The 27,710-nt window shown below is 38.3% G+C and overlaps 1 protein-coding gene across 10 annotated transcripts; it reads right to left on the bottom strand.

Annotated features, from left to right (window-relative positions):
- Positions 1-2,686: 2,686 nt before the first annotated feature.
- SPDL1 (spindle apparatus coiled-coil protein 1) lies at positions 2,687-21,981 on the bottom strand. 10 transcript variants are annotated; one of them, XM_068158657.1, is made up of 13 exons: positions 21,693-21,978; positions 20,286-20,333; positions 18,323-18,498; positions 16,063-16,239; positions 15,574-15,768; positions 15,158-15,307; positions 14,398-14,496; positions 13,433-13,543; positions 11,149-11,289; positions 9,545-9,651; positions 8,217-8,404; positions 6,945-7,290; positions 2,687-3,510 (listed from the first exon to the last, which is right to left on the bottom strand). In XM_068158657.1, the coding sequence occupies exons 3-13, from the start codon at positions 18,479-18,481 to the stop codon at positions 3,360-3,362; spliced, it is 1,824 nt and encodes a 607-aa protein (XP_068014758.1). In that variant the 5' UTR covers positions 18,482-18,498; positions 20,286-20,333; positions 21,693-21,978; the 3' UTR covers positions 2,687-3,359. The 10 variants fall into 10 exon arrangements, with proteins under 10 accessions (XP_068014758.1, XP_068014697.1, XP_068014679.1 ...); XM_068158596.1 differs by lacking the exon at positions 2,687-3,510 and adding an exon at positions 21,386-21,523 and having other exon boundaries at positions 3,517-7,290; positions 21,693-21,981; XM_068158578.1 differs by lacking the exon at positions 2,687-3,510 and having other exon boundaries at positions 3,517-7,290; positions 21,693-21,981.
- Positions 21,982-27,710: the final 5,729 nt, after the last annotated feature.

Genomic DNA, 27,710 nt, shown 5'->3' with positions numbered 1-27,710 from the left:
TCAAAGGACAAATGAAGGGAAGGTAAACCCACAACAGTTCAGATCATTCGCACTTTCCTCTTACCATTTGACCTTTGGAGGGGAATAAAAGAAAAAAAAAAGTAGAAGAGTTTCCTTTTAAACAAAGCAGCACTTACCTAAAGACTGATTTGTCAAGACTGAACCTCAAAAACCAATTTCTTGTATATTAACATACTTCACTTTCACACACGCTCTTGTGTGAGCTACCTTACATAGAAACATTTTGGATGGGCAAGGATGAAGCCAAACTGTTCGTAATTTGAATTAAGGACAAGTATCAAGCTGAATACAAGTACAGCACCTTCATTCATGTTCTTTACCTACAGTTTGCAATTTAAAAAAAGGCAACAGAAAATGCTTTAAAAGATTTATCCTTTATCTCCTGCTTACTACAACAAATTCATTCAACAATCCTGTCCTCTGGATATTACGTGGCCACTTGGCAACTACTGTTTACCAAAGCACTGTGCTAGATCTGTCAGGATATTTTTGATAGCACATGACATGCCAGTTCTTGATTTTAACCAGCGGTCATGAAAGGCACAGACTGCCAGCCTGTCTCATGGCACAGAGAATTCTGATACCTGTTTCTAAAGGAAAACCACCTTAAACTTTACCACAGATTTGCTGGAGTTGCCCTACTCTCAATCGTGTCTGCTGACAAGCTTAGCAAAAAGTTTTAGTTAGGTTTTTTAGCTATCTTTCCCCCTTAAAGTAACATTGAAATTCACATTGTGTTTATTAAAGTAAGCTAGATTCTGAGCAACTCAGATAAATGCCATCTACAATGTTTTATCTAAATCTTTCTTCTCCAAGGAATAACCACTTTATGGTATCTATGATGCTGAACTATCTTTTAGTTCACTATGTATTTTGATTATTAACTTCCTAACCAATAACTATCTCTCTTACTTCTCTGAATCCCTGCTGCAGCAAATCACCTAAAGGTCATGGCTTGCATTTATCATCTTATTGTACACTGGTCTTCATCATTATGTTTCCCTGTAATAAAAAAGTGCTAAGGAAAATTATTCCTTTCTAGCACTCATTTAAAAATATGCTTCATGATGCAGGTCTGAGAACCCCAAGTAATACAATTCTACTGTATCATGACATTAGTCAAAGAGATTACTCTCTCAACTGGGATCCAAATTGCAATGCTTTTCTGATGCTCTGAAATCTCTTCTACCGGAGAGGTCGGATTCTGCAGAGTACAAGACAATCTAAATAGTACCACACATTGGACATGCTCTGTCCCCACCTCGGAGCTCAAGACCTCTTCCTTCTAACTATGCCAACTCACCACAAATGCCCTAAGAACACCGGCTCCTGAAGTCATTGTTGCTTCCCACCTGCTGTCCCCCTCCCCCACAGCCAGCTCTCAGCACACATCTGCTGTTGCTTCCTCCTATCAGACTTTCATGATGATGCTTTTGCAACTCATTAGTTACTAGCCCCTACTACAACTTTCCCCTAATTCAGCTAAAATAATCTCCTCATCTGACTGTGTCTGAAAAACTACCAGCTAAAACTTTTAACAAATGGATTGAGCAACAAAAAACTTCCTTCAGCTTCAAGAGGAAAATGCATCCAGAGTAAAGCATGCACAGCAACCCTAAAATCCTCTGTCTTCAGCAGAGGACAGCCACTAACACGTGCCTAGAAAATTATGGCTGTGTCATGGGTTGAATGTGCTGCTGTTATTCAGTACCACACTGCCATCATGCCAGCTTCAAAATGGAAATGCTGACTGGAGCAAAGTATCCTGGGGCTTGCAGTTCAGACTGTACCATGAGAGCCTTCCTGTTCCACTTGCTGCTTCATTTTCAGGCTGTTGGGCTTTTCCGCTGGGCAGACTGCTGCTTGCTTTGGGAGGGCCGTGTACCCATTTTATCACTGTCTATTGCTGCTGCTTCTGCATTTTGCTCCATGTTTTCTGCAACAGGCTAAGGGAATTGTGCATTGTAGTATCTCAATTCCAGTATAACTAAACCCAGAGTTTGGAGATTTTTTGTGTTATTTTCCATCTCATCTGGGTAGGGAGAAGGAGGCTTGTGAGAGCAGGCTGTGTTAACACAGGACAACATGCCTGTAAAAAATTACTTCAAGGTATGTTTGTACATGATCTAGAAGTCTTCTGAAGGAGAGAAAATTAGTCAGCATCACTACTACAGTGCAAGTTACCAAATGAAACCATGATCTGACAAATCCAGAAAACAACAAATAAATCCCCACACAGGCTGCTTACTCTTGGTGCCAACTAGCAGTAGCTGAGCTTGACATTGCATCTGTTTAACTGGAATGCTAACATGCCTCTGCAAAGTACCAAGCTGCCAAATCTAAAAACCACTGGGTTGCAAGATTCTTCCTCAAGATATCATTTTCATAATGGATTTAAAAGGACAAATGTTAAAGTGCTTTCAGCTGAACTACTGAGTCTTGTAGTCAGAAAGTGGCAACCCATTCAGCAGAGGGAGTTTAACTGTAGTATGAGTTAAGTCATCTTAGACTTCCATACACATGCTGAAAACAACAACAAAAATCCATGCAACATGCTTAGGTGTTTTCCTCAGAACTGTGCTGCAGGAAGTGTGATCAGACAGTTGGAGAAAATTAAGATGTCTCCTAACCACACAATAACACACAGCATATGCATTATGACTTCTTAGCTTTTATTGAGTGGAATTTTGTTTTAGCAGAATTTTCTACACAAAATATTTCACCTCTCAATCAAAAAAATGAACAACATTAATAAATGCTTTGCCTGAAATGCAATATAAACTACATTTTAGAAAGGAAGAGAAATAAAAGTTTAATTTCATTGTTCGTACAAGAATTTATAGTTTCAAAAGAATACTATCTCACAAGATGCATAAAAACGTTCACATGCACCCCTGCAATCAGGTCAGTCTGAATTACACATTAGGGGGAAAAACATTAAGAATCATGAATTCAGGAACTGAAAGGAATTCAGGACTCTGACTTAGCTGAGTTCTGCATCTCAACACTGTCTAGTCTGTCCTGCTGAGGGTTGACCCCTGCCTGATCATATAATGAAATTTCCGATCTTTCAGAGGAGCACTGTGCTTCAAATTACACACATGTAGAGACTTCAAATCAAGACTTAAGACAAGGCAACACTTCAGGTCACATCACCAAGGAACATCACAGGTGCCCTCTGGGAAGTTAAGGTATCAGCAGTGCAACTGTCATTCATGTGATCATACTCCTCATAAAACAAGGCAGTTCACTAAATTAGGAACCTGGACATTTCTGTGTGACATAAGTTTACTGAAGCAGGACTCCAAATTGCTTAGGTTCCTCCCAGAAATGTAGTTTTATTGCTGAGCACATTGTGTTTCAGAAGATGGCTTAGAAGATATATACAACGTTGTGTATTTTTTCTTTTGTGTTTTCTTCTCAGTCGTAATTTCATTTTCTTTCTTATCTTCTTCTTCTGTAGTTTCAAATCTGGATTCAGCTGTTAACCTACAGGCAAAGCAACCATTCTAAATACATATTTAGTTCATAAAAAACAAGGCTACAAGAAGAGTTTTAGGCAAAAATCAACAAGCCATGGCATACAAAACAATCCATATGCAAAGACAGAGCAAGCAGTGTTTAAGAATGAGACTAAAATAAATCATTTCCATATCAGTCCTATTCACATTTCATCACTTGAAGCATAGCCTTTCACCCCATCTTGTCGCTGAAGCATTTGGCAAAGGTTACTGATTGTGTTAACTGTTTGGGATCAGCCTTAAAAATCCAACACATTAGTGACTGTGCCATGCACAAGGATCAAGCCCACAAAAGCAAAGCTACAAGTGAAAAGACCCAGCAACACTATTACAAACATGAAGACAAGCACTTTCCTTTCAACCACCAAAACAGGAAAAAAAAAAAAAGAGGACTAGACTTAAAGCAATATACCAGGTACCAACCTAGCTCTGCACTACTACTGCCTTTGTCTTTATGCCTGTTTAACTGAAAAGCTCTTGGAAAATTTGCAGGCTCAAAATGACCACCTGACATGGTTTAATTCTGCTGTGAATGGAAATAGGAATAGAACTGCCACACTGGTCTTCAAGAGCTAAGTGAAAACCAATACTTAAACATCTGTGCACAATCAGATGCACAAATGGATCATAAAAACAAATGGATAGACTGGTATTTGCTCAACCAAACCATCCACAACTGACTATTACACACAATTATTTCCAAAGCAGAACAAGTTATGGAAAATGAAGTTCCAGATTAAACATCGCTTTACATACTAACACAAACCCTACGCTGATTCATCACCACACCTGTTCAACCAATTCTATAGCGACCTTGTGGATTTCTGCCAGTCTCAAGAGCCTCCAGTGAGCAGTCTCAAACGGTCACAGGGCCCTACAACAAGCCCACAACAATCTGCAGCTGCTTTCAGCATCCAAGCCCTTCTTTAGATCAAACAGCAGCAAAAACCCTCAAACCCAAGTGCTAACTATGCTGGGCAGCAAGCCACTGCAGTTTTGGAAGTGAAGAAAAGCATTTCAATATGGAAATGTATTCTTCATTGACCAGCTGGCCAACTACCTGTAACTTTGACATTGCCAGAATTACAACAGCAATTAGTTACCTAGATACTTCAATCTTGTCTCAACTATTGTGCTCTTAACACATACCATAGCCTAGTCAGCACCATCACCTAATAAAGATTTATTTGCTCTAAACTTTTAAGTACACACACATCGCAGATACACATTGCAGATGTGTTGTATTAGTACAAAGTGATCTAGCTTTACCTTGCTAAATAGCATCAGCAAGCGAGAGACTTTTCGAACAAGGAAATATGCCATCCATACAGATGACTTCTGACCACTTCTTCACTGCCTAAGCTAAGCTGATAAAGCTTTTCAGACACCATTCTCCAGAGAGGAAGTCTACGATCCTCTCACAGTTACTATGGGTCTTTTCAATGCCACTTCTCATGAACCAATACTGACAAAGACAGACATTGAAAACTACTCCAGTTACAAAAACAGCCTCCATCTGGAACCTCACATTTTGCTTAAAGGTGAAAGACTCAATTATCCACCATGCACAGGCCAATTATTTTTTCCTCTTCCACATTCCCATTCAATTTGCTAGTATTTATCATGCCTTTAGCTGTATTCCTACACGGGGTTTGGCCATTTCCATGACAGAACAGTCCAGAGATGCTTTTGTTAGAAACTCAACCTTTCCCATGTTCATTTTTTTGTGACTCCCTATTTCAAAATAAATCATAACAGAAGAAGGTCAAGTGTATCCTCAGTATTATTTTACACATCATTAATTGCAGATTTAGTACGTGTTTCTGATTGTGTTAATGAACAGAACCTTCTGCCTGAATTTGTCTTTTACAGGTTAATAACACCACTGAAAAATTTAAAAGTGTACATGGAGTTTTGTGTCACTTTTTTTGTGCTGGAGACTTTTGAAATCTACTTTGGTCCTTATTTGCAGGGGGTGCAAGATTAGGATCTTCCCTCTCAACTATGGCTTCATCTTCCTCTTCTACTCCTTCCACTCACTTCACTTTCAAACATCAGCGCCATAACACAATTTGCTCTCCTCTGGCAGGTTTACCCCTTCAGTTCTCATAGGCTGTTTCCAACACCTTCCTGTCAGCATACACTATCTTCCTTTCTGAAAAGACTACAATGATACAAACTTTTCACAGCCAGATTCCGTGCTACCTGTTCCCACAGGTGTACATAACACTGTCAAAACATAATACCATCACTAAATTATCCAATCTTTTCTCTCAACTTTCACCACCTATGTTTGACCTCCCTGATCTCTCCTCCTCAGTAATAGCCCCCACATTTTGACACAGCTGCCTGAACTTCTAGTTCTGCTGTATTCTTTCCATACTGTTTCAGAAGGGTGCCCTGTTTGGTTACTCTGCATCTGTTAACTGCATCCAATGCAACCTTGAATAATTTATCCAAGAGCCAAAATATCAATTCAGTTACTTCTGAATGCCAGTAATTCTGGATATACTGTACAGATTTTCATGTATTAGGTCTTCCTCCATCTCTGAAGCTGCTATCATTCTACATTCAATAAACTGATTTACTAGCAGTTTTAAGCTCAGAATAACTAGATTATCCCAGCTTTTTTCTCCCCTACCCCAAACACTCAAACATGGTTTACAAAGACTCTGGATATGAACAGAATACAAAAGCATCAGCTGGAAAATAAGAGATGAAATCAGCATTCCTTTTACCAAGATGTTGTAAATTACTGGAGCATCTATAAAAATAGTAACTGAAATTCTTAACTGAGGTGAAAAAGTTGATCTTAATTTAGCAGTTCTGTTTCTAGTTATCATGTATCAGGGTTATGGTAATCAGTTGTCTGACAACACAAACAGCACAATTGTTTATTATTTTGCACAATGCAAGTTCTGTAAATTCAATTCAGGTTAAGAATTATGTAATTTCAGTAATTTTTAGGCTTTTAGCTAAATCTCAAAGTTGATGAAGGCTGAAATTAGGTATGAAGCTGAAGCACGATACCTATTGCCTTTGTTACACTGACATGTAACACCGGTGTATGGCAGCTTCGAAGGCACCAAGAAAAGAGTCCCATTTCTGAAGTTAGAGCAAACAGAGCAAGCTGTTCTGCCAGCTGCACACCTTAAATATCTTCAAGTAATGGGAAAGTTATTTCAAAGATCATTACAGTTTCAAGAGTCTTTTCCATTAGTTATTTTAGTCTTTCTAAAAGGCATTGAGAGGTTCAATGTAGGCAGACGGAGCTGAGGAATTACACTGCATGCAATACTGAGGAAATAGATAAAGAAGTGGATAGCACAGTTCATGCAGCGAAAGAAGAGAGATGCAGGTCTGTGCTGATTGCCTTGACCATAGACAGAAGCTGACACTGACCTGGAGGCAGATGAAATCAAGGAATTGTTTCCACTCCTGCTATATGAAGTAAAGCCATCATGACTCTCATCTTTAATCTTAACCCTCTTTCTTTCTTTTTCATGTTCAGCTACTTTTTGTGTTGCTTGAGGAGCTATGTTTATTGGTGGTGCTTCAAGAGCATGTTTTTTTGGAGAAGCATCATTCGGATCCAAGTTCTCAGAAGTCATCTTTGTTTCTTCTTTGCTTGGCAACTGAATGACAGCAGCCTCTTTTACTGAAGTATTTTTGCTGTCTAAGTATTCACAAGTAACATCCACAGGAATCTTCTCCCTCCTCTTTTTAATTCTGGTACCTTTAGCTAATTCTAAGACAAAAAGAATATACAAGTCAAGCTGGAGTTAATTTGTCCACCAATATGTTCATAACAAAACTTAAAATATTTCACATGACTAAAGACCATGGAATAATTCTTAAGAGGTGACTTACATTCCTTAAAGCATGTCTCACTCATATAATGTTACCAAGTAAAATCCCAATACAAGTTAGCTTGAAAAAAGACTAAAATCTCTCTCCATCCCCATTACATTTTAACCAAGGCTTTTAACGAGATAGTCTGAACTACAGGACTACGTTCCATTATTTTATTTCCATTTTAGAGCCTGCTGAGGTAAACTTCCACAATAAGAATTTGAAGTTCAGTCCTTTGGGCATGGACAAGTTACAAAATTAATTCATCCATCTGGCTCCCCATTCATCTTCCTCCACAAGCTATAACTGCCATTTATGTGCACACCCAGGTATCAGCCATTTTTCAGGTGGGCCTTTGTTGTCAAAACTTAATTCATATTAACTTGAGGTACTCAACTGGTTTTCCTCTACGTGCTCTGAACAAAACTCCTGTCAGGCAGCAGAATGCAGCAGCCTACATTCAGAAAGTTAATGCTTCTCGTAAGAGATGCTGCGACTACTATGAAAAATACTCCTGCAAAATTGTTCCCATCAACTTGACTACGGTTATCCAGCTATGCTCCATAAAGCCTCTGAAGACTGCAATTTGTACTTTTTAGTCTTCTGAAATTAGTGTTAGTATACATATTGAAGTAAGGTCCTTGAACAAGGTAGGGATTTACTACTTCATGTTCAGAGCACATTGTTATCAAAAAGGCAGCCACTGAAATGCTAGTTTATATCTGGAATTAACTCAATGCCTTCCTGCTTGAAGTGGTTCAAACAGTAGATGCTAGGATCACCAGACCTTTTTTTTTCTCTAACAGAAAAATCAGTATGTACCTTCAGGTTCATATTTCATTTTTAGTTCATCCAACTTAACTCTCAAGTTCATATTCTCACTCTGACAAGCTTGCAGATGCCTCTCATTTGTGAAGAGTTTCCTTTCAACTTCCAGAACCCTTTGGCTCTCATATAGAGCTTTCATCCTCTGTAAGGATAGTTCGTTTTTCAAGGTTTCAGTTTCCTTGCTGAGATGGGAAAAAAGTGATAGACAGATGTGGTTTATTTTGGGCTTTTGGTTAGGTGTGTTTTATTTTCAGTAAAGCATCAGATACAAAGTCAACTAAGCATTAAGAAATTTCACCTAATATTTGTACTTATACACTATCAGGAAATGAAAGAGACCTTTCCAGTACAATGGAATTTTTCACTTGAACTTTCTGTGCAGCTATGAGTTTAACTTCTGGAGACAGAATGCTTGTTAATAAAAAGCTGCATGCTGAACAATGCAGACATGCATGTGTAACTGCATGGAGCAGCCTTCTCCACCCAAAGTCTCTATTTCACTGGGTGTTTTTCCCACCTGTAAGTAAATATAACTACTTCTGTAACTGACAACACACGCTTTACACAACAGTGTTTTTCTAAGCAACCCACACTGAAAGAATATTAATACTAAGTGGAGGTCTTTGCTCTGTTTCAGAGGCCATTAACTGCCACATCATCAGCACTGAATCACCATTCCTCAGTAATCCTAAGGTACCCTGATCATGCCAGTTTTTCATTATAGCAACTACAGTGAGGTGTAGACTTCTCAGGAATTCCCACAGCACTGCCTCCTGCTGCAAGTGCAGTGCTTTCATCTGAGGTCTTAACAAGAGCCCTGAGTCCAAACACTGGACTTTCTAAGTAACAGATGTGGATTTCAGTAGCCAAGAAGACATTTCAACTTAACAGTCCAACAAAACATTTCAAGTGTTTCTGTCCAGCTTTTTTCAGAAGACAAATACATATGTCCTGTAGACTTTAAGAAGCTTCATATAGGTCCCTTATAGGCTTCTTTATTGTTTGTGCTTTGAATTTTTTTTTATGAAGTTCTCAATTATCTTGTATCTAGGAGTATTAACAACATTTCTAAAAGAAAGCAACAATAATATAAATAGTTCTGCTGCTATCTTTTGCAAGAGTAAGTAAAAAAACCCAAACTATTCTCAGTTCTATGATAAGACATCCTATACAGGATTAGAAAATGAGACAAGAAGCATAACTACACATACAGTCAATGGACTACATACAAATAGTAACAGAAAAAGGGAGAATAAAACCAAGTAGCTAGGAGATAACCAGACTGCAATCAACTTCTGGGCCTCAGATCACAAAGTACTTACTTTGAGTTGTCGAGTTTAATTTGCAGTAAATCTGCGTAGTAGTCATCTCCAGACTCTCCTTTTGAGCCACTGCTAACTTTGGATTCTTCCATATTCTCATATAAAGTCTGACAACAAAAGAAGTAGAATGTCAAGATGTCAAATAGTGACCTTTCAGAAGTACATTAGCTTAGTGCTTTGGTGCAATTTTCTGTGCATTTCTATGGAGAAGCCTTGTCACAGAGACATTTCGACACACAGAAGAGAGCTCAGCTGTTCCTCATGAGCACTTCCTCATTTGTTACAGATGTCAAATAGCACTAAAACTGAAAATTGTCTCAATCACTGAAAGGAAAAGAAATTAAAAAGCAAAGTTCTCAACTCCAGAAGATTTTCTAAGAGCACTGCAGACCAGTTATCTTTTAACAGGGATTTTTTTCCAGCATTTAATTGTACGCTTCAACAGCTAGGCCCCAAAAGAGTACAAATTAAATCAACAGCAAAAATCCCCCAAATCAATTACATCCTTTAGATGAGAAAAGTGGTTCATAGCAAAGGATGACTTAAATGCAATAAACTTCATATAAAATACATCATTAACAGGTGATACTTGGGGGTGGGTTGTTTTGTGGTTTTTAATGAACAAGTAGTACTCATGAAATTCTGTGCCACAGATCTCACAGGCTGCTGTCAGTAACTGATGACAGGTACTTCTGACAGCTATTTGAATCTATCATTTAATTTCCTTATCCTTTGTGGCATAGAGACAAAAAAAAAGTACTAATGAAGATTACACATGACAAGAGTGGGAAAGCAATCAGGCTGTCTCTCTTGATAAAACGGGTTAAGCCTAGATTTATGCCACTTGGTAACATGCAGAACAGAGGACACTGCCATGGAAAGCATAATCCTAATGCATGGGCTAATACATCTGGGCTCATATTCCAGAGCTGTGATAAGACAGGACCAAATGTATCCCCACGTAAGAAAGGTCACAGTTGTTCATTCTGTATATTCACAAACGTTACAGCAGTACATAAAGTTGTTCTCATGCATTTCTCACCTTCTAAAATTGGACAAGATGCTGTCAAGTTACATAACAGAAGAAACTGCTTTACAAGGGTGATTAAACAAGGAAGTTTTTCTAGAAAAGAGCATGCTTCAACTGGTAAGTTAAGGCACATTAAAGAACTAAGTATCTAATAAATCCAATATAACTGACACACTCAAACGAGACAAAGCTTCAGTACAAAAGTAAAAATGTGAAATGATTATGTCTTCCAAAAGAAAAAACCCCAAACAAAGAAAACCCCAAATCTATCAGATAGCCTAGCTCAGTGAACTTTAACCAAGTAACTGAATTTAAACACTAAGGGTAACTTTGAAGATACTGCACTTAAGAACCCAGGTAGTTTCCCCCAACCGAGGGTTAGATGGTACAGAATTTTCAGCTTCTCTGAACTTCAGAAGTTCTCCAGCTGTGAAACAGAATTTTAGCCAAATAAACATATGAGTAGCCTTTGGATCCCTTTGCAAACCTGAGCATTCAGGTAGGTTTCACAATTCTTATACTCATGTGAATAGTTTCCAATTATGACTTATCCACTTGGTGATGGACCACATACCTTAAATTTTTCTAGCTGCCTCACTTTGATAAGAAGATCTTCTACCTCACCATTCTTTTGTTCTAACATTGACTGCAAGCGTTCCAGCTGCTCAAATTCCGCCTGAGAGCCTTTCATCTGTAGCAGTGTAGCCATCTGCAGCTGTTAAAGGAAAAAAAGTTATTTTTACAACAAAAACTGGGTTAAGTGAATGAAAATGACAGCCTCTTACCCAGAACAGTTTGGGTATTCAAACTGTAATTTTAATCCTGAATACAGAATCTCCCTGGATGCTTACACTCAGTCTTCACTACAAGTTGACGCTAAAATGCTTTAGGCCAGCTGAAAGCTTACTGAACAGAGCAGTCCTGAGGTGTCACGTTTCTCTGTATTAAGAAACCTATAAACATACTGTCAAGGATACACACAGCACTGTTTCACAGTCAAACCATAAACACCAAGTCAGCTAGAACCAAACTGCAGTCCAGGCTTGTTTATCAGAGCTAAACCACAACTATCAAGAATTTCTCAGCTGGGGAAAAAAACAAGACTCTAGTCCATCAAAAAGTTCATTACAGAAAAAAAGATCAAATTAAGCAAATCAAGCCACAGATGAAAAGACAGCATGAGAAGATCATTTATCCAACTACAATTCCTTGACTACATATTAAGTAAAGGATATTGATGATCCCGTACCCAAACTACAACTGAAAAGGTTAAATCATCTCCTCCTTACAGCTTTTACAAGACATAAGGGAGGCAAAATTTTTAACTCCCCACTGGCTGACTAAAACTATCCTTACATTCCCTAAGCACATAGGCACCTAATCTTTTCCCCTTACACTGCAAACCCTCTTGCTAACTGTCGGAACTGCAAATTGTAGTTGTTCTACACAAAAACAAAGAACAGAAATATTAAGAAATTAGAAGGGACATTGTTGTGGGCTGTGGAAAAATACACCACACATGGTAAAAAATTCACAGGAGCCCTGCTTACATTCTGCTCACGAGTCATCACATAATACCATATCCAGGCATTCTGACAAGTAAAGCTGGAACTAGTTACCTACACTGGGGGAACTAACTGCTGAATGAAAACATCACTTGACTACAGACTGAGCTTCAACACACAGTACCACAATGCAACACAGAGCAAAGGGGGTCCTAATGGGGAGCTAAGATGGCAGTCAAAGCAAAAGAGCAGTCCTAATAAGCTATCTCCAATATTGATATGTTTGGGACAATGATTGCAAACAAATTCCAGAGGAAAACATTAAATAGTAGAACACGGATACTAATCTGCCTCAGCTCTTGGTGAAAATCTTCACTATCAGGAGGAATGTTTCTTACACTATTCAGTGTGACTGACATCATACTACAAGGAGAAAACTAAAGAAACTGATCTTATTCCATCATTTTACTTGCTCAAATCTTTAGTTCTCAAGGTCAGACTTCAGTAAAAGAGAACTCATTTGCTTTATCAAGAGTTCTTTTCTTGTCCTTTAAGAAAGTTGTTTCAATTATTTTGAACCTACTTCACCACCAAAGCTAGGTAACACAAACCTGTATCTTCACTGCTACTCATTATCATCACTCCTGATGTTTAAGCACTATCTTCAACAAGTATGACCAAACATGACTGAAAGGATTCACTTTTGATGGAAATCAGAAGATCAACATGAAAACAGTGGGTAGTTTTGTGGCACCCTCTTTACATTGTCTTCTAAATGACCTCTGCTAACTAGTTCTCAACAGCATTAACGAACAGGCTCCAATCCTATAGAAGTATAGCCTAAATTAAATAGTTATGATAAAACTTATTCTTGCACTAAACATAGGGCAACAAAAAAAATATGGACAAGCATTAAAAAAAGAATAAAAGGCAGAGGAAAACAACTCCAATATGGTCAGAAGATGAGTACAAGCCTGCCCTTTATATTCATACTTGGCAACCACACTTGATATAGAAAAATATTATTCATGGGGTACACGAATTAGGTCAAAAAGAAAAAGCAATTGCAAACAAATTCAATGCTAGTTTGACTGACAGGTGTCTTGTTTTACTTTTACCCATTTAGCAACTACTGACAAAGGAAGCATAATGCCATCAGTATGACTTCAGAGTTCTAGCAACAGTATCAAAATTCTGATGTTCCACAGAATTAGCACCTTGACACCTCACTTGTTTTTCTCCCATTTCCCTCCCGCAAGACTACTGTACTATAATTAATGATAACCAAATCCCCTAGCCTGTGTACTTATCAAACCCCAAGGAAACCCTGGAGTATTACAGTAACGGTCATACCTTCATTCTTTGCAATTGTTCTCTAGTGAATGCGTGCTGTTTCTGTAGGGACTGATATTTTATTTTCACACTGATCAGCTGTCGTTCCATTTCTGCCCTACGGTCCTCCACCTACAGAACATTGTTAACAATTATTACTATGAAAATTACAACACATGTCAAACTCGTTATCCAAGTGCCAACAAGATGTTTCCTAACAAATTGGCATTGGTTCTGCAAATACAGCTTCTCCACCAACAGTAATTGAAAACATGCACTATTGTCATTAATTTGAGATAAAAGCAAGTACAATGCTGTAGCAGCTGAAGCCCAATCCGTAAAGTACAATGAATTTTTCATTGGATATCAGAACAAAGTAACGTTTCACATATTCCAGTGTTGCTGTGGAATATTTCTGTCCACTGACATCAGAACAAATAGCTTAAAAATAATTGTGCACCAATTCAACCCATTCCCTGAGTGTTACCAGAAAACAAAATAACTTCCTATGCGTTTAACAGCAGCTGGACTCTTACTCAAAAACTAATTCAGACATCCTCCCACATGCTAAAATATCCAGCCATTTCTAGCATGTTTTTAAAAGACAGCATTTAGCAGCATCTTGTAGTATTTTACACACTATCTTCTGCCTTAAAGGCTGCTCACCAGCTGAACAAATCCACTTAGAGCTATGAACTGCAGACAGATCTTGAACCCTCAGTCCCAGCCAGCTGTCGAGATAGAAGATAACTTTAAGTGATTCCATTAAGTTTACTAACTCCTCAACTTCAGAATGTGCACAAAAATTGTTTTCCACAGGTCATTTCCTAGGCAGTACAACAGTGAAACAGCATTTGAGGAATAAATATTCATGCTGGTCACATCAGGTACAGACACCCTAATGTTTTCAATGCAATACAAGAAATAAAACTTATGAAGTACTTCTCTGCTCTTTATATTCTCAGGTACGTGTGGCATAATTGTACCTCAGCAAAGAGAGAATTGCCTCTACTTGTGGGGTCCAAGGACTGCTGCACAGCATGATCCAGCTGAACTTGAAGCTCCTGATTAGCTTCACGTGCTTTCTAGATTAAAGCAAAGAGGATATTAGTCATTTAAGTATCTGATGTGCTGCAAACAAGAATTTAATCGGACAGCTTTACCTCATTCACTTCCTATGCCTTTAGTACAGATTACATTGCACTGCAGTACTTAACTATGCACAGTGCTGCAGTCAGTAAGAGGCAATCAATTCTGTTTCACTAACAAGCTGAAGATTCCACTTGCTCTTCAGAACAAGAATATACGAATACTCTAGAGGAAACCTCTGATGTTTATCGGTTGGATTAACGGTACTGAGATCGTTAGCCCTGCTGTGAAATTTAGCCACAAATCATGTACATCCCAGTACAAAATTTTCCAAAGCAGTCAGTAAGAACTTGAAATAAAACTGAGGTCTGTAACAGGACAGTTTCACTGGTGACTGATGAGAGGCATAATACTGAAATGCAAAACGTCTCCATACACAAACTTCCAAGGAAGAATGCCAATACAGAGAGTATTTAGCAACAGGTCATACCAAACATGACTAGCCGACACAGGATTTTTTTTTAACCTGCCTTCTCTTTCTCCCTCATTCCTCTCACCTCCTTTCTCAGAAGTCCTCTGATGTCACTGAAAAGTGAGCACCACAACTCATGGAATTCAGGGATTATCTACCACTGTTGAATACAATTAAGAGAATACCTCTAATGCGTTACAGTAGGAAACAACTTCTTTCTCCCTCTCTTCTTTTTCTCCCTGTAGGCGCTCCAGCTGATGACGTAAATTACTGTTCATGAGCTCTAACTGCTCTTTACTGTACTGCAGCTCATTCAGCTTTTCTTCAACATTGGCCTAAACAAAAGAAGAAAATGAAGAACAAAGTAAATTTCCAAAACAATCTAAAGAAAAGCAGGGCCAAAAGTTTTTTTTACTAGTAACTACTTTTAGTACAAAAGATTATCTCAAAGACTTGTTGAAGTCATTGAGGCAATTATTTTTCCTGTGCATGTTTTAATAGTAAGCCAAATGCAGCAATAATCACAAAACATTCAAAAAAATTCAGCAAGCATAACTGCAGTTTTCTTTCCAACTGCTGTAATTAAGTAGTAGTGACACACCTTCACATTTTCTAGTTCAGTGAGTTCTATCTGAAGATTGAGCATTTCCGAAGACATGGTCTCATGTACACGTTCAGACATCATATGGAGTTCCTCTGATTTGGCAGCAATTATTTCCTTCTGGTGATCCACTTTGTGTCTCAGCTGTTTCTCAGAGAGTCGGGTCTCATCTAATTCTGCTTTCAGGTTCTCCAACTTAAAGACAGTTGACAACTCAGTAGTATCATTTTGTTATAAAGTTATTGAAAAGCACAATACTTTTGACCCTAATTACAGAAATGCCTCAGAAATACGACTCAGAAGTAAACTTTCTGAAATTTAATGTAACTCACAACATAACTATGCAGATGATTGTTAAACACCAGCCAAACAAACTCCTACACATTGTAACTATTTGTTAGATTTTTGGTTAAGTGTGCAACAACGAGTGAAATACATATTCCTTTAAATGTTCTTAGCAATCTTTTAGCTGTATATTAGTTGTCAAACCTTGTTTTTAAGGTCACCGATTTCTTGTCCATAGACTCTGGCAAGCTGCTCTTTCTGTTTATCCAGTTGCACGGTTTGCTGTTGCTTAAGGGAGTCACATTCAAAACTCAAGCTTTCCAACATTCGATTCTTGAGTTCAATTTCTCTCTGAAGAGAGTATTTTTCTTGTTCAAATTTCTGAAAGAAAAACATACTAATAAATCTAGATGCAATATTGATGAATGATTGCTGAATAACGTACTGGAGACAGGCTCAGAACCAAGTAACTAAATGCTTAAAACTTGTAGCTCATTCAACCTTTTGTTGAAGTCCCAATCAGAGAACTGTCACACTCGTGATGCAAAAAGAAAAGAGAAAAAACAATAAATCAAAGCACACAACAAAAACTGTTCTGAAACACTGTAACTTTTGCTGGTTGTGTCATATTCTCTTCTTCACAGGAACCTATTTCTTGCACCCGGTATGAAAGGAATGGGAATTTTTTGTGCAAGAGGAACAAAAAAATTTGGTGAGAGCTCACATCTCACCTACCGCCACAGAACCTGATGATATTAAAAACTGTTACAGGCCATCAAGTGCTCCCCTACTGCAGTACAGCAGGGCTCTATGCTTGGGAAAGACATCTAAGTTGTCTACTGTTCTGTATTAAATGCCATCCCTGGAGGTGTTTAAGACCAGGCTGGCTGAGGCTGTGGCCAGCCTGATCTAGCGTGGGGTGTCCCTGCCCATGGCGGGGGGGTTGGAACTAGATGATCCTTGTGGTCCCTTCCAACCCTGACTGATACTATGATCCACACTTCCATACTGATGAATGACTTTTTCATCAGCTTCCCCCAATGCCTGACTATTTGTTTGCTAATTATAAGGGCAGGTTCATTTAACTCTTCCATTCAGGCAGTGATTAAGGAGAAGAAAAAACCATAAAGGGAGTCTTGAAAGCAGAAAACAAATTCCCAAACCAGATCAAGCTAAATATGCAGGATTTTTTTTTTTTTAATAAAGTAATTCTTAAAGCACAAAACAGAATTTAAAAAAAGGAATCTAACAGAACTAAAAGCTGTCATACATGAAATTAACTTCTGCAGCCTAGACACCAGCTTATCAAGGACATATTTGGCTCTCAAATAGGACAAGAGTTTTAATTCAAAGACAAAGGCAGCGCATGGAAAAGGCTTGGGAGAGTACTGGACAGACCCAAGAAAGGCAAAAATGCCTCATGCTATGTCCAGACAGACCTTTGCAGAAGCATACACAGGCTTTTCTGAAAGACTCATGTGCCTGCTGTTAAAAATTACGCTCATGTTCACGGTGATTGCTTTGGCTCTCGGATTCCAAAGCTCTAAAGGATCTGTTAGATAACAGTTACCACACAAGATGTTATTATACCGTATGAAAGCTCACAACTCTTTCCCTCCACCCTTGGCATCTGCCCAGCTACTAATTGAGCTGGTTCACACAAGCTTAGCTCATAACTTTGCTCCAGCCTTGAACACAAGATTACAACCTAGAGGTGCAGCTTCACAACAAAGTAGCTACCATCTCAGCTTTTCTGCAGGGATGGATGATCCTGCCCTGCATTCCTTACCACTTGTGCTTTCCATAAGCTTAAAAATAGCAAATTGATCAAAATAAACTAATAGGTCTCATGCAGAATAGCAGGGTGCTACAACTCTCCAGCTGATAAAAACACCCATACTACAACAAAACCCCAAACATTTTAGCTTCATCACAAAAGAAGGGATGGATGCACAGCCAGAAACAGACTTCATGAAGAGAAATGGTCTATCTGAAGCATGGGTTTGCAAAACTCAAGTTAAATTCATAATCCCTTGGTATTTAGAAAATTTGAGAACTTCACTATAGAGAAAATCAGTATATCACAGTCTTGCTGCTAGTGTTCTTTTTGCAGCTTTAATTGATAAAGCCTGCAGGGAGAACATAACATAAATGGTTGCTAAACATACTCAAAACACATGCTCTAAGAACAAATTTACACTTAGTATTAATTTTACATTAAAGGCAATTAATCCTACATGGTACTGAATGCCTGATGCATAATTAGCTAGGAAGCTCTGTCCCAGTTAGGTAAAATTATGCTCAATATCTAAAAGCGGAGATAAAAAGCCCCCCTCTATAAATACTTAAAACTGAAGAGTTTTACTAAAATTACTCTAGACTCTAAAAGGAAGGGAAAGACCTCTGACATTCAGAAAACAGTTGAAGTTATCAATTTACATTTTCACTAAGTATAAAACATCACCTCAGTTTTCTCAGTCAATTCACGGCGTACTTGGTCCAACTGATTCTGAACTTCAGTTTGGGACTCCAACAAATGCAAGCCATATTGTGCTGCTTTTCTCCGCTCATTCTCTGCTTCCTTGAGTTGCTGTCTAAGATTCAAAATGGTCTCTGTCTCCATTCTTCTTCCTTTGGCTACTTCATCAATGCAAACACAAAATTATTTTTAAAAAATGTTTTGTAAGTTACAGTTCTTAATCTGAAAGAAGTTATTGTATTTCCTTTCTTAACTGAGATACAAGGAGGTACTCTTGTTTTAACACAAGAGCAAAAAGAAGAGATAGCTGACAAACAAAATCACTCCTGTGCTTACTTCTTACTACTGATTCCATCTAAAGTATTAGTATGCAGCAAAACAACTCCTGTATGCTCAGACCCATTTACTACAGCACTAGAACCAGAGTTACCATGTATGTAGCTAACTTGCCATATACAAGAGAAAGATGGGAAATAACCTTGAGGCAAATCCTTTCAAGCATACAGCTGGCAACATTTTCTGTCGTATTATAAAGTCACATGAAGTACAGTGTTTCTCGTGCACGTAAGTAACACTCAAGATTCATATAGGCAGCTGTATTAGCAAGACAGTTTATTCCTAATAGCATTATGTGGGATGTAGAAACAGATAAAAAGGTAGTTGAAGGGAAGGGTCAGAAATAGAAACCCTGTTAAAAATATAGGGAGTTTTCACACAGGGATTTTTAAGTGCTCAGTGGAGTCTTTCATGACTGTTTTCCACTTTAAACTCATGTGGCTCCAAGTAAACCATTTGTTATTAACCATCTCTTTGTCACATTTTGGAAAATTTATCCATCTCTATCATTGTATTATAACAGAAGACATAAACAAAAGTCAATTTTGTCAAGCAAGTTATAGTCACAGTAAAGCTAAAGTATTAAAAAAAATAAAATTCAAGTCAAATTAACGCCATAAGCTTCTATGACTGCTTGCTCCAAATCTACTAAATCAGCACACAAGGCAAAAAAAAACTCCTATTAAGATAGAAAACACTAAGCAACCTGTGCTTGTGAACAGCATAAGCCAGAAGTTCTCTCAACAAGTATGCAGCAGCAATTACATACAAAGAAAAATCTGCAATTGACCTGAGGTCAATTTTTATCTAATTCCAATATTCAAGCAACCCTTGACTGAATTGCTTGTTCTGTGCTTTTTCCTTTTGTATAAGGCACTTAGTTGTGGTCATTTCTTTCTGGCACTGTTATCTTAGCAAGACACTGGTCTTAATCAAAACCGTATTTCACAGGTCAGTACAGGAGAGATCATTTTGAAGAGTCACTATTGTAACACACGGGCTTCACTCTTTTTTTGCTGACTTTCATTTAGCATGGGTAACTCCTAGTCAAGTTACCAGCGTCCTCTAAAGGAAAAACAAAGTAATTTTACCATGTGAAAGTACATCATGCCAAAACTGTGCTGCCTTTTTTTTTCCTTTTTTCCTCCAGAGGTACAAGATAGAAATTATTAGATTCTGGGTTTTGTATTTGCCATCACTTGCTCTTATTCAAGTTTAACATATACAAAAAGGCTTTGTCCGGACAGGCTCAAAAACTTCACATTCGCATCTAGCCATTGCAATGCTTGGAATACTAGTTTTGCACGCTTTAAGCTAAAGTAACCCAGTGAAAGGCAGGAATTTCAGAGAGCTGTATCTAACAATCAACTATAATATTAATGCAAGGACATGTATACTGTGTACAATTTAATAATGAGATGGTCAAGAGAAATATGTAGCAAAACAAGCTCATAGTCAACCACTCCTGGCATGCATTTGCATGTTAGGTGGATGAATTAATCCTTATTCTCTTTACAAACAGAGTTTTAAAGATAACTTCAATTTCTGATTAAACAGTATAGAGGCAACACAGCAATTTGCTTGCTAAATTAGAGTAATATTTTTAGCTCACCTTCAGAAGTCCATTGAAATCTTTCTTAACCTTATTCTTTTACTCCACCTTTGAAAGAAAGAAAAAAAAAAATAACAAGCAAGGAACAGTCGTCTAGTCCAGATGAGTTTAAGTTGTCGTTATAGCACTGTTCTTCATAGCAATCCTTTTCTGAAAATGCTTAAGGGCTGTGGCAGTCTCATGAAAATGCAGATCACAAGCTAAAACCCCACAGAAATGCAAATCTTATTGAAATCTCAGCTGAGGCATCTGTCACATAGTTTAGAAACAGCCAGATCACACAATGTTACAGGACGGATGCTCTGCAGTAGCCGTATGAAGCAAGTAAACAGGCTACACCCAGGGTTACCTTCCAGCATACAGATAATCTTTTAAGGGTTGTCTGGGGACTTTTGTTTTGCTCCCTCCTCCTTCTTCAGTCTCCTTTATGTGCTCTCTTCCACTTTTACACACAAGATCTTTGAGGTCTCCATCAACCATTTATTGAATAACATTAAAAAAAAACAAAACAACGAAACCCACAACACCACAGCAACAAAAACAACAGAGGCTTTTCATCAATTTTACAGTTGAAGTACGAAGAAAAACAGTTTTCCTATTCACACATTTCTTATCAACTCTTAGAGAAACTACCAATTATACTTACTGCAACACAGACATCTACATCTTTGCATTGTCAGTTTTGGGTAGGTTAATCAGACAAGGCCAGGTAACATTTGTGATATGGCTGTACTGTTATATATGCAAGTAATTGCCAGTAGTATAACATTGTTTTCAGGATAGTTTATGTATAATGTTTTAAGATAAATTAAATGGGTAGTTAGGTGAACAGGTCAATAGGAAAATAATAGAAATGTCTAGATTTATTCTACCGAGTGTTACAAGGCAGTTACTCGCTTGTAGCTAATTACCTTCATCTTACAACATATTCTGTACTGAAGGCTCCAGACCTTGGTTAGTCTTGATTTAATTACTCCTTGATAAAAGTAATAGGGTCAGAGAAGGAAAGGCACTCTCCTAGCATGTGAACTTTCTTCTCCCACTCTTTTAACTGTTATATATCATGGGTTATATATCATGATCTTTTCAAAAGTACTCACGCAGTTCTGATGGTTAATATAATTCCAAAGACAGCTTCTCAATACTCTTAAGCCAGATACTTCATTCAGTCATGTAGATCTTCATTTCTTAACCTGCCAACTGCACACTTAGGCTGAAATACTTTCAGGGCTAACCACCTTCCAAAAACCAAATTCTTTTAAGTATCACAAAGAAAATAAAACCCAACGGACTACAGCCTAATCTCTCAACCCGTTACACAGAAGCAACGACTTGCAGCCGGGTGCCGCATTATAACCTACCGGGGTCAGAGGGCAGAGGCTCCCCCCAACTCCCATCCCCATTCACCTGACGCAGCATCTCCAGGAGCCGCAGCAGACCAAACGGCCTTTTCCACTTGCAGCAACAACAGAAGGCACTGGCAGCGCGGCGCGGGCGAGGGGAAGGGCCTGAAGGCTACGGAACTCCAGGCACCAGACAAAGGGAGAGAAACAGCAGTTTTCCACCCTCCCGAGTCCCTCGACGCCACAGCCCTCGTCCGTGGCACGGATCAGTAAACGGACAGCAGCAGCCGCGCGGCAAGGGCAGCCCCACACCGCGTCCACACCCCTGCCCCCGCTCCTTCACCCTGCCGGCTGCCCTGCACTGCCGCCGCTCCCACCGTTCAAACTGAGTACCGCGACAGCCCCGCAAGTCTCGCGAGAGCTACAGCAGACCGCTGCCTTCTGCTCCGCCCCATAGGCGCCGAGCTGCCTGCAGGCGGGGCGCTGTGTTCTGATGGCGGCTGGGAGCTCAGAGCAGTGCTGACGGAAAGGAGCTCGTATAGGAGCAGTAGGGAGAGGATATGCAGATGATGCCAGCGTGCAGAGGTTGTTTGCGCAGAAACTATAGGAAGGTACCAGAAAATGAAGGCAGTGATGTAGCAGCTCAGCTCTAGTTCCCTTGCTGTACCTAGCGAGGGGAGGTGCAGCGACTGTGATTGGCTCCAGAGCTACGGACAGTGCGTTATTTCTCCAGAAGAATGGAGGAAGTGAAGTGGTCAAAGCGTACTGAATGCTCTGTAGAAACCCTGGAAAGTAGAGGGGCAATCGGCTCCTCACAGACAACATTCTACAGTTTTTATAGGAAGACGCCAAAGCTCTCTGGTTTACTCCACTACACGTTCCCTCATCAAGGCAATGCCCTTCTTCAGCAGGGGCTGCTGAGGAAATGTCAGACTCTTATCCTTAATAATTCTATGGAGCCTGACGTCCAAACTTCCAAGAGCTACAAAGCAAACCAGAGTGCTCATAGTATAGCTGTCAAGCACCAACTTCTAACGCCCTGTTTTATTCCTTAGCTTGGTCAAGTTTCCACTCCACTTCACTTCCTGAAATAGAGAGGACAGCCAGGGAGGATTTCATAGTTTTAGGCTATCTAGAATGCACAGATTTCCTAAAACGGTGAAGCTCTGAATAATATCCACAAAGAAGATCAGATTCATCAGCTGGAGCCTTTCACCATGCAGTTCTGGTGGTTATTTCAGAGTCCAGGCACAATTGTGTACTCGTTTTCTCTGCCCCAAAAGAACACTTGAATCATTTTTACCTTCTAAGCAGAACAAATTTTAAATTTAATTTATTTGCATATATTTTTGCACTTTAACCACTTCAGTGAGTATGGAAGGTTTATTTTCATATTTAGGCTGACACACCTAAGAAAAGCCACGGCATAGAAACATAGAAGAGCAAATTCTACCTTTAAAGAAACATGCTTCTAGTACCACAAGATTAAATTCAAGCAACAGGCTCTAAGTAGGTGCAAGGATAACAATCCTATTTAGAGCAACCAGGACAGAAATAGATGTCTTAAAAGGGGTTTGGAAAGTAAACACATACTATAAAATTCTACAGAAGGTGGCAATACAACTACTACAACTACTACTACTACTCTTCTGTCAAAATGTAAGTCTAGCTTTTGTCAGTTGAAATGTGATTAAAAATTAAATACAGCATGGTCTAGACAGCAAGAATGCCAAGTTGATTAAAATAGGGACAGGAAACAAGAGAATCCTGTTCTAATCCTGAGTCCACTGCCTTCAGAGTGCAATTAACCATTCCAAATACCCACAGCTAAAACCCCTTGTATTAAAACAAGGATAACAGTGACTTAGTTAACAAATCCATATAATTCTCCTGACAGTTAATTGAGTACATCTTGGAAAAATATAAAATACATTGTAAATATTAACCAGATCTGTTATCTGCTGTAGTATGTTAAACCATGAAACAGTTAAAATAGCTGCTGCTTTGCCTGTCTTCAGTTCATGTATGTTTGATGCTGATGTATGTTTAAACATGTGATGTTTAATCCATGAAATATGTTAGAAAACTCCATAATATTTTTCCCAAATTAGAATTTGCATGTATGCCTTTCAGAATTGTTCTTTTTTCCCTACTGAACTTGCACTTACGAGGATTTACAGATGGTTTACAGAATCACATCAACATGTCGTGAATATAAAACACAGGCATCCCTTGTTAATAGCTTATTAGCAATACAGATTTGTCGAGTGATCATCTGGTTACAGTGCTGCAAGATCATTCACTGGTGTTTTATTACCAATAGTTACATAATAGCGCTATTTACAGAATTCCTTGAGCTGCACTTAGCTTTGAAGCTAGATTTTACTAGATGCTATAGAAGAGCAAGGTCATTAAGTCCATCATTTGTAGTAAATTTGATTCTATACAGACAAAAGTTTTGTCCAACTTACCTCAAGAAGACTCTCACTTTTCATGTTTCTTTTCAGCTTAGGTTGTATTTTGTCCCTAGCTTACTACTGTATTTACTCTTAGAAAATTATGTCCTGCTTATGACCTCAGTAACAGCCATTTTCTTATAGGGACTTGGCAAATTCAGTAGAGAAGTATAAATGTCTCCTAAATATGTAGTTTGTGTACTTTTGTTTAGTGACACTTTAGATAACTAAATGTAATTAAATCTGTGCGCTGGTAACCCTATATAAAATGCAAATGTGTGGTTTGTAAGCTTTATCTGTGCTAGCAGGCAAGAATTCCATGTAAGTAATGGAGTGATTACAGCAAGTAGATATTTGGGTTTGTGTGTGTGTTTTGTTGTTTTGTTGGCTTTATCTACATAAAAACACATGCCATTCAAAAGCCCTCTTAGTCTTTCCCTGCTAATTGCTCGGTGTAACATATGAGCTGACAAATGTTTTACTAATTGTGCTTAAGATCCCAAGTGCTGTAGAAGCAGGTGAATAATAGCTTCTTGAGGAGCAGCTGATTACCAGCTATCCAAGTAATTTTGGCACAACAGTTCTATTAAGAACTTACTGGAGCATTAGGGGGGTTTTGTTTGGGTTGGTGGTTTTGCATGTTCTTGCTCTTCATTATTTAAGAACACTAAACTTTACAGGATTTAGAGCCATACCACTTTATTAGCTAGTGCAATTTCCTTAAAGCTCAAGTCTAACACTTTCCACATTTTTCTTCTGGTTTGTTTTTGAGATGAAACACACTTTAAATTAAATAAAATTCACAAGTCTCTGTGTTTTAATCTATCACTGTGAGTTCCAAAAGCAGTAATACTAATACCTTAAGTTCTTTTTACAGGGAACTCAAGTAGCTCAGTAATTACAGCAACAGATTGGGACCAGCAACCTACTGTTTTCTAATCCTACCTAAACTATTAGTGACTGACCTCGTCCAAATTACTTCATCTGACTATTTCAGTCATCTTAGTTAAACCAGGATGTGTTTTATGGTTTTTTTTTTTTTTCAGCAACCTAACCTTACCTGCCCTTCTATGGCTTCACATGATTACTTGGCAAAATCTATCAAGTAGGTGCCAGAGTCTCTTTCAAATACGAATTTTCAGATAATCCCTTGTGAAGCCTTTCTGTTACTTTGATTTAGACTTGTTACATCTACTACTTGCTTGAATAGGTTAGGAGCCTCCCAATAAGCTTCCTGCTTTTATGTAATCAAGGGTGTCAGTTACCAAACTAACACTTCTTCAGGTTATAGACAATCTATGGCAGAAGTTTACATTATGACTCAACTAGCATCTCGTAGACTACACTTTCCTTGTTCCTGATTTTCATCCTTTTTTAAAACATCGTGTCAAATCACATGTATTTTTCAAGTTTTCCAAATAAGGTTAAAACCATGACTGCAAGATTTAGCTGAAAACAACGTTAAAGACATTATGCTAGTTTCATGACAGGAACTTCCGAGGGGTGAGTTTTCTGTTTGTTTATAGCTGGTAGCTCAGGAGATGGGTCAATCTGATAACAGGCTTACAAATCGTCATGTAATACAACCAGGCATCTACTGTAACTCAAAGTAATTTTACCTTTTCCTTCTCTAAGCAGTACCTAGACAAGTCATTTTACCTTCACACCCGGTATAAATTCAGGTATCTGCTATTATCAGTCTGTAATTTAATGGTGGCTCAGAGCTCCCACTACTTTTTTCTATGCATTATGACTTTAATTAGTTGACACCAGTTTCTATTCAATCTATGGCACTAATAAATAGTAATGCAATATTTTAAATGCTACTCTCCTCTTCTGTAAGAAAGCATTTTGGTAACAGCATTAAATGAGTATTTAAAAGACGCATGTTGTGGTATACAAATATCAGTACAGACACCTTAATTTTCACTTCTAATTGCGTGGTCGTTAACTAATCCAAACCGTTCACTAATCCCTGAAGTTACTTAACATTTATGTTTTTTGGATATGCTCACTAACAACAGAATATCCTTAACGCAGACACGTCCTTTGGAACACCCCTAGTCTGCCGGTAGTTAATATATCTACTATTCTCCTAGCCAAGAGGCTTTTGCAGCCCAGCTTCTGACTCCGCCATTGAGAAGTACCGAAACTAAGGAGGGAGTGGGTTGCCTCCCGGATGGCTTTCTTGCTGCAGCTAGTGATGCTTCAGCACCACCTTCTGGGCATCTCGTCTAACTGCGGTTTCCTTGTGGAGTTTGTACTCTCCATGCATGAATGATAGCGCTCCTCCACTGCCCTTAGAGAAGCTCTCTGATAATCAAAGCCCAGTGCTGTTAGAAGCAGGTAACAGCCATTAAATATTAATGAGGAAATGTTATTTAATGAAGCAGTATAACTTCATTTTGATGAAAGGTTTGTTTCGAATTAATTTATGCCTTCACTTTTTTTTCAGTAAACAGTTGGACAGGGTAATTGTCTTTGATTTTGATTTAATTTTATACAGATCATCAGCTATATTGTGGGAAATAATTTCAGCACTGTTACTCTGTAGTTCTAATCAAATGGAGTCAAACATTTAATGAGCTTTGCAAGATGGAGGTCATTAGCTTTTTCATATTCAAGACCAATTTAGCTTTTACCTGGACCTCATGTCAGGCCTCCTATAAAAAAAATCTCTGCTTTCCCCCATGATTTGGTAGTTTAGGTGTTCTGTGCAAAGTATAGAAACCAAATCAAAGTCTTTTCCTTTGGGTGTTGTTGGTATTTGTGGTGGTGGCAGCAGTGGTGGCTTTTTGTGGTAGGTGGTGGTGGTTGTAGTTATCGTTGGTTATTGTGGTGGTGTGGGGGGGTTGTGTCTCATTGCTTTTGTTTGTTTTGATTTGGAATTTTCATTTGTTTGTTTTTCCCCAATTTTGTACTATTAACAATACCTAGTGTTTATTTATATGAACATGTCAAGCTGTAGACTTATTCTTGTTTTAGTTATTCTTAGTGTTTCAAAACTTTGAGTGGTATGATCATGGTGGATTTATTGTTAACCTAGATTTCATTCATTCATTAGCTACCAAGTAGTTCTGAAAATGCCAAGTAGAGATTACATAGTTCTGACACTTGTGACAGTAAAGAAGAATAGGAAAAACAACAGCAACAGAGAAACAAGTGTGATAATTTATAAAAGCTACATTTCTGTGCAAAAACACATATTGTCTCAAGGAGTGTATTTTAGGTGTAAGTCCTGCTATTATTAAAAGGCAGTGTTGTGAAATGTTCAGACTAAGATTGTTTCTTAAGAGTCTAATTTAAGCTATACAATTAATCACATGTTATGCATTAAACTGGTGTTTAAAACTGTGTGAGACATGGATGAATGCATGAAACAGTCATGCTTTCATTGACTAAAGTTTATTGCTCTGTAACCAACTAGGAGTTTCTACTGTAGAAATCTCAGCTGGGATCAGGACTGTGAAGCATTACTCTGTTCAGTTTTTTTTCTTTAATCTTAGTTAAGTATGTTTATCCTAGGTTGTAATAGGAAAGAATAATAAATTGAGCTGAAGTTGTTCAGCTTCTGAGTTACAGGTTTTCCATCTTTAAGCCTGCTTTTATCTAGTTTCTTTACTTCA

The sequence above is a fragment of the Melanerpes formicivorus genome, unplaced genomic scaffold (assembly GCF_026170545.1).
Source record: "Melanerpes formicivorus ecotype bairdi unplaced genomic scaffold, bMelFor1.0.p_v2 SCAF_2, whole genome shotgun sequence".
NCBI classification, from domain to species: Eukaryota; Metazoa; Chordata; class Aves; order Piciformes; family Picidae; genus Melanerpes; species Melanerpes formicivorus.
Note: the sequence above shows the minus strand (reverse complement) of the source record. Positions and strands in the feature narration are given on the sequence as shown.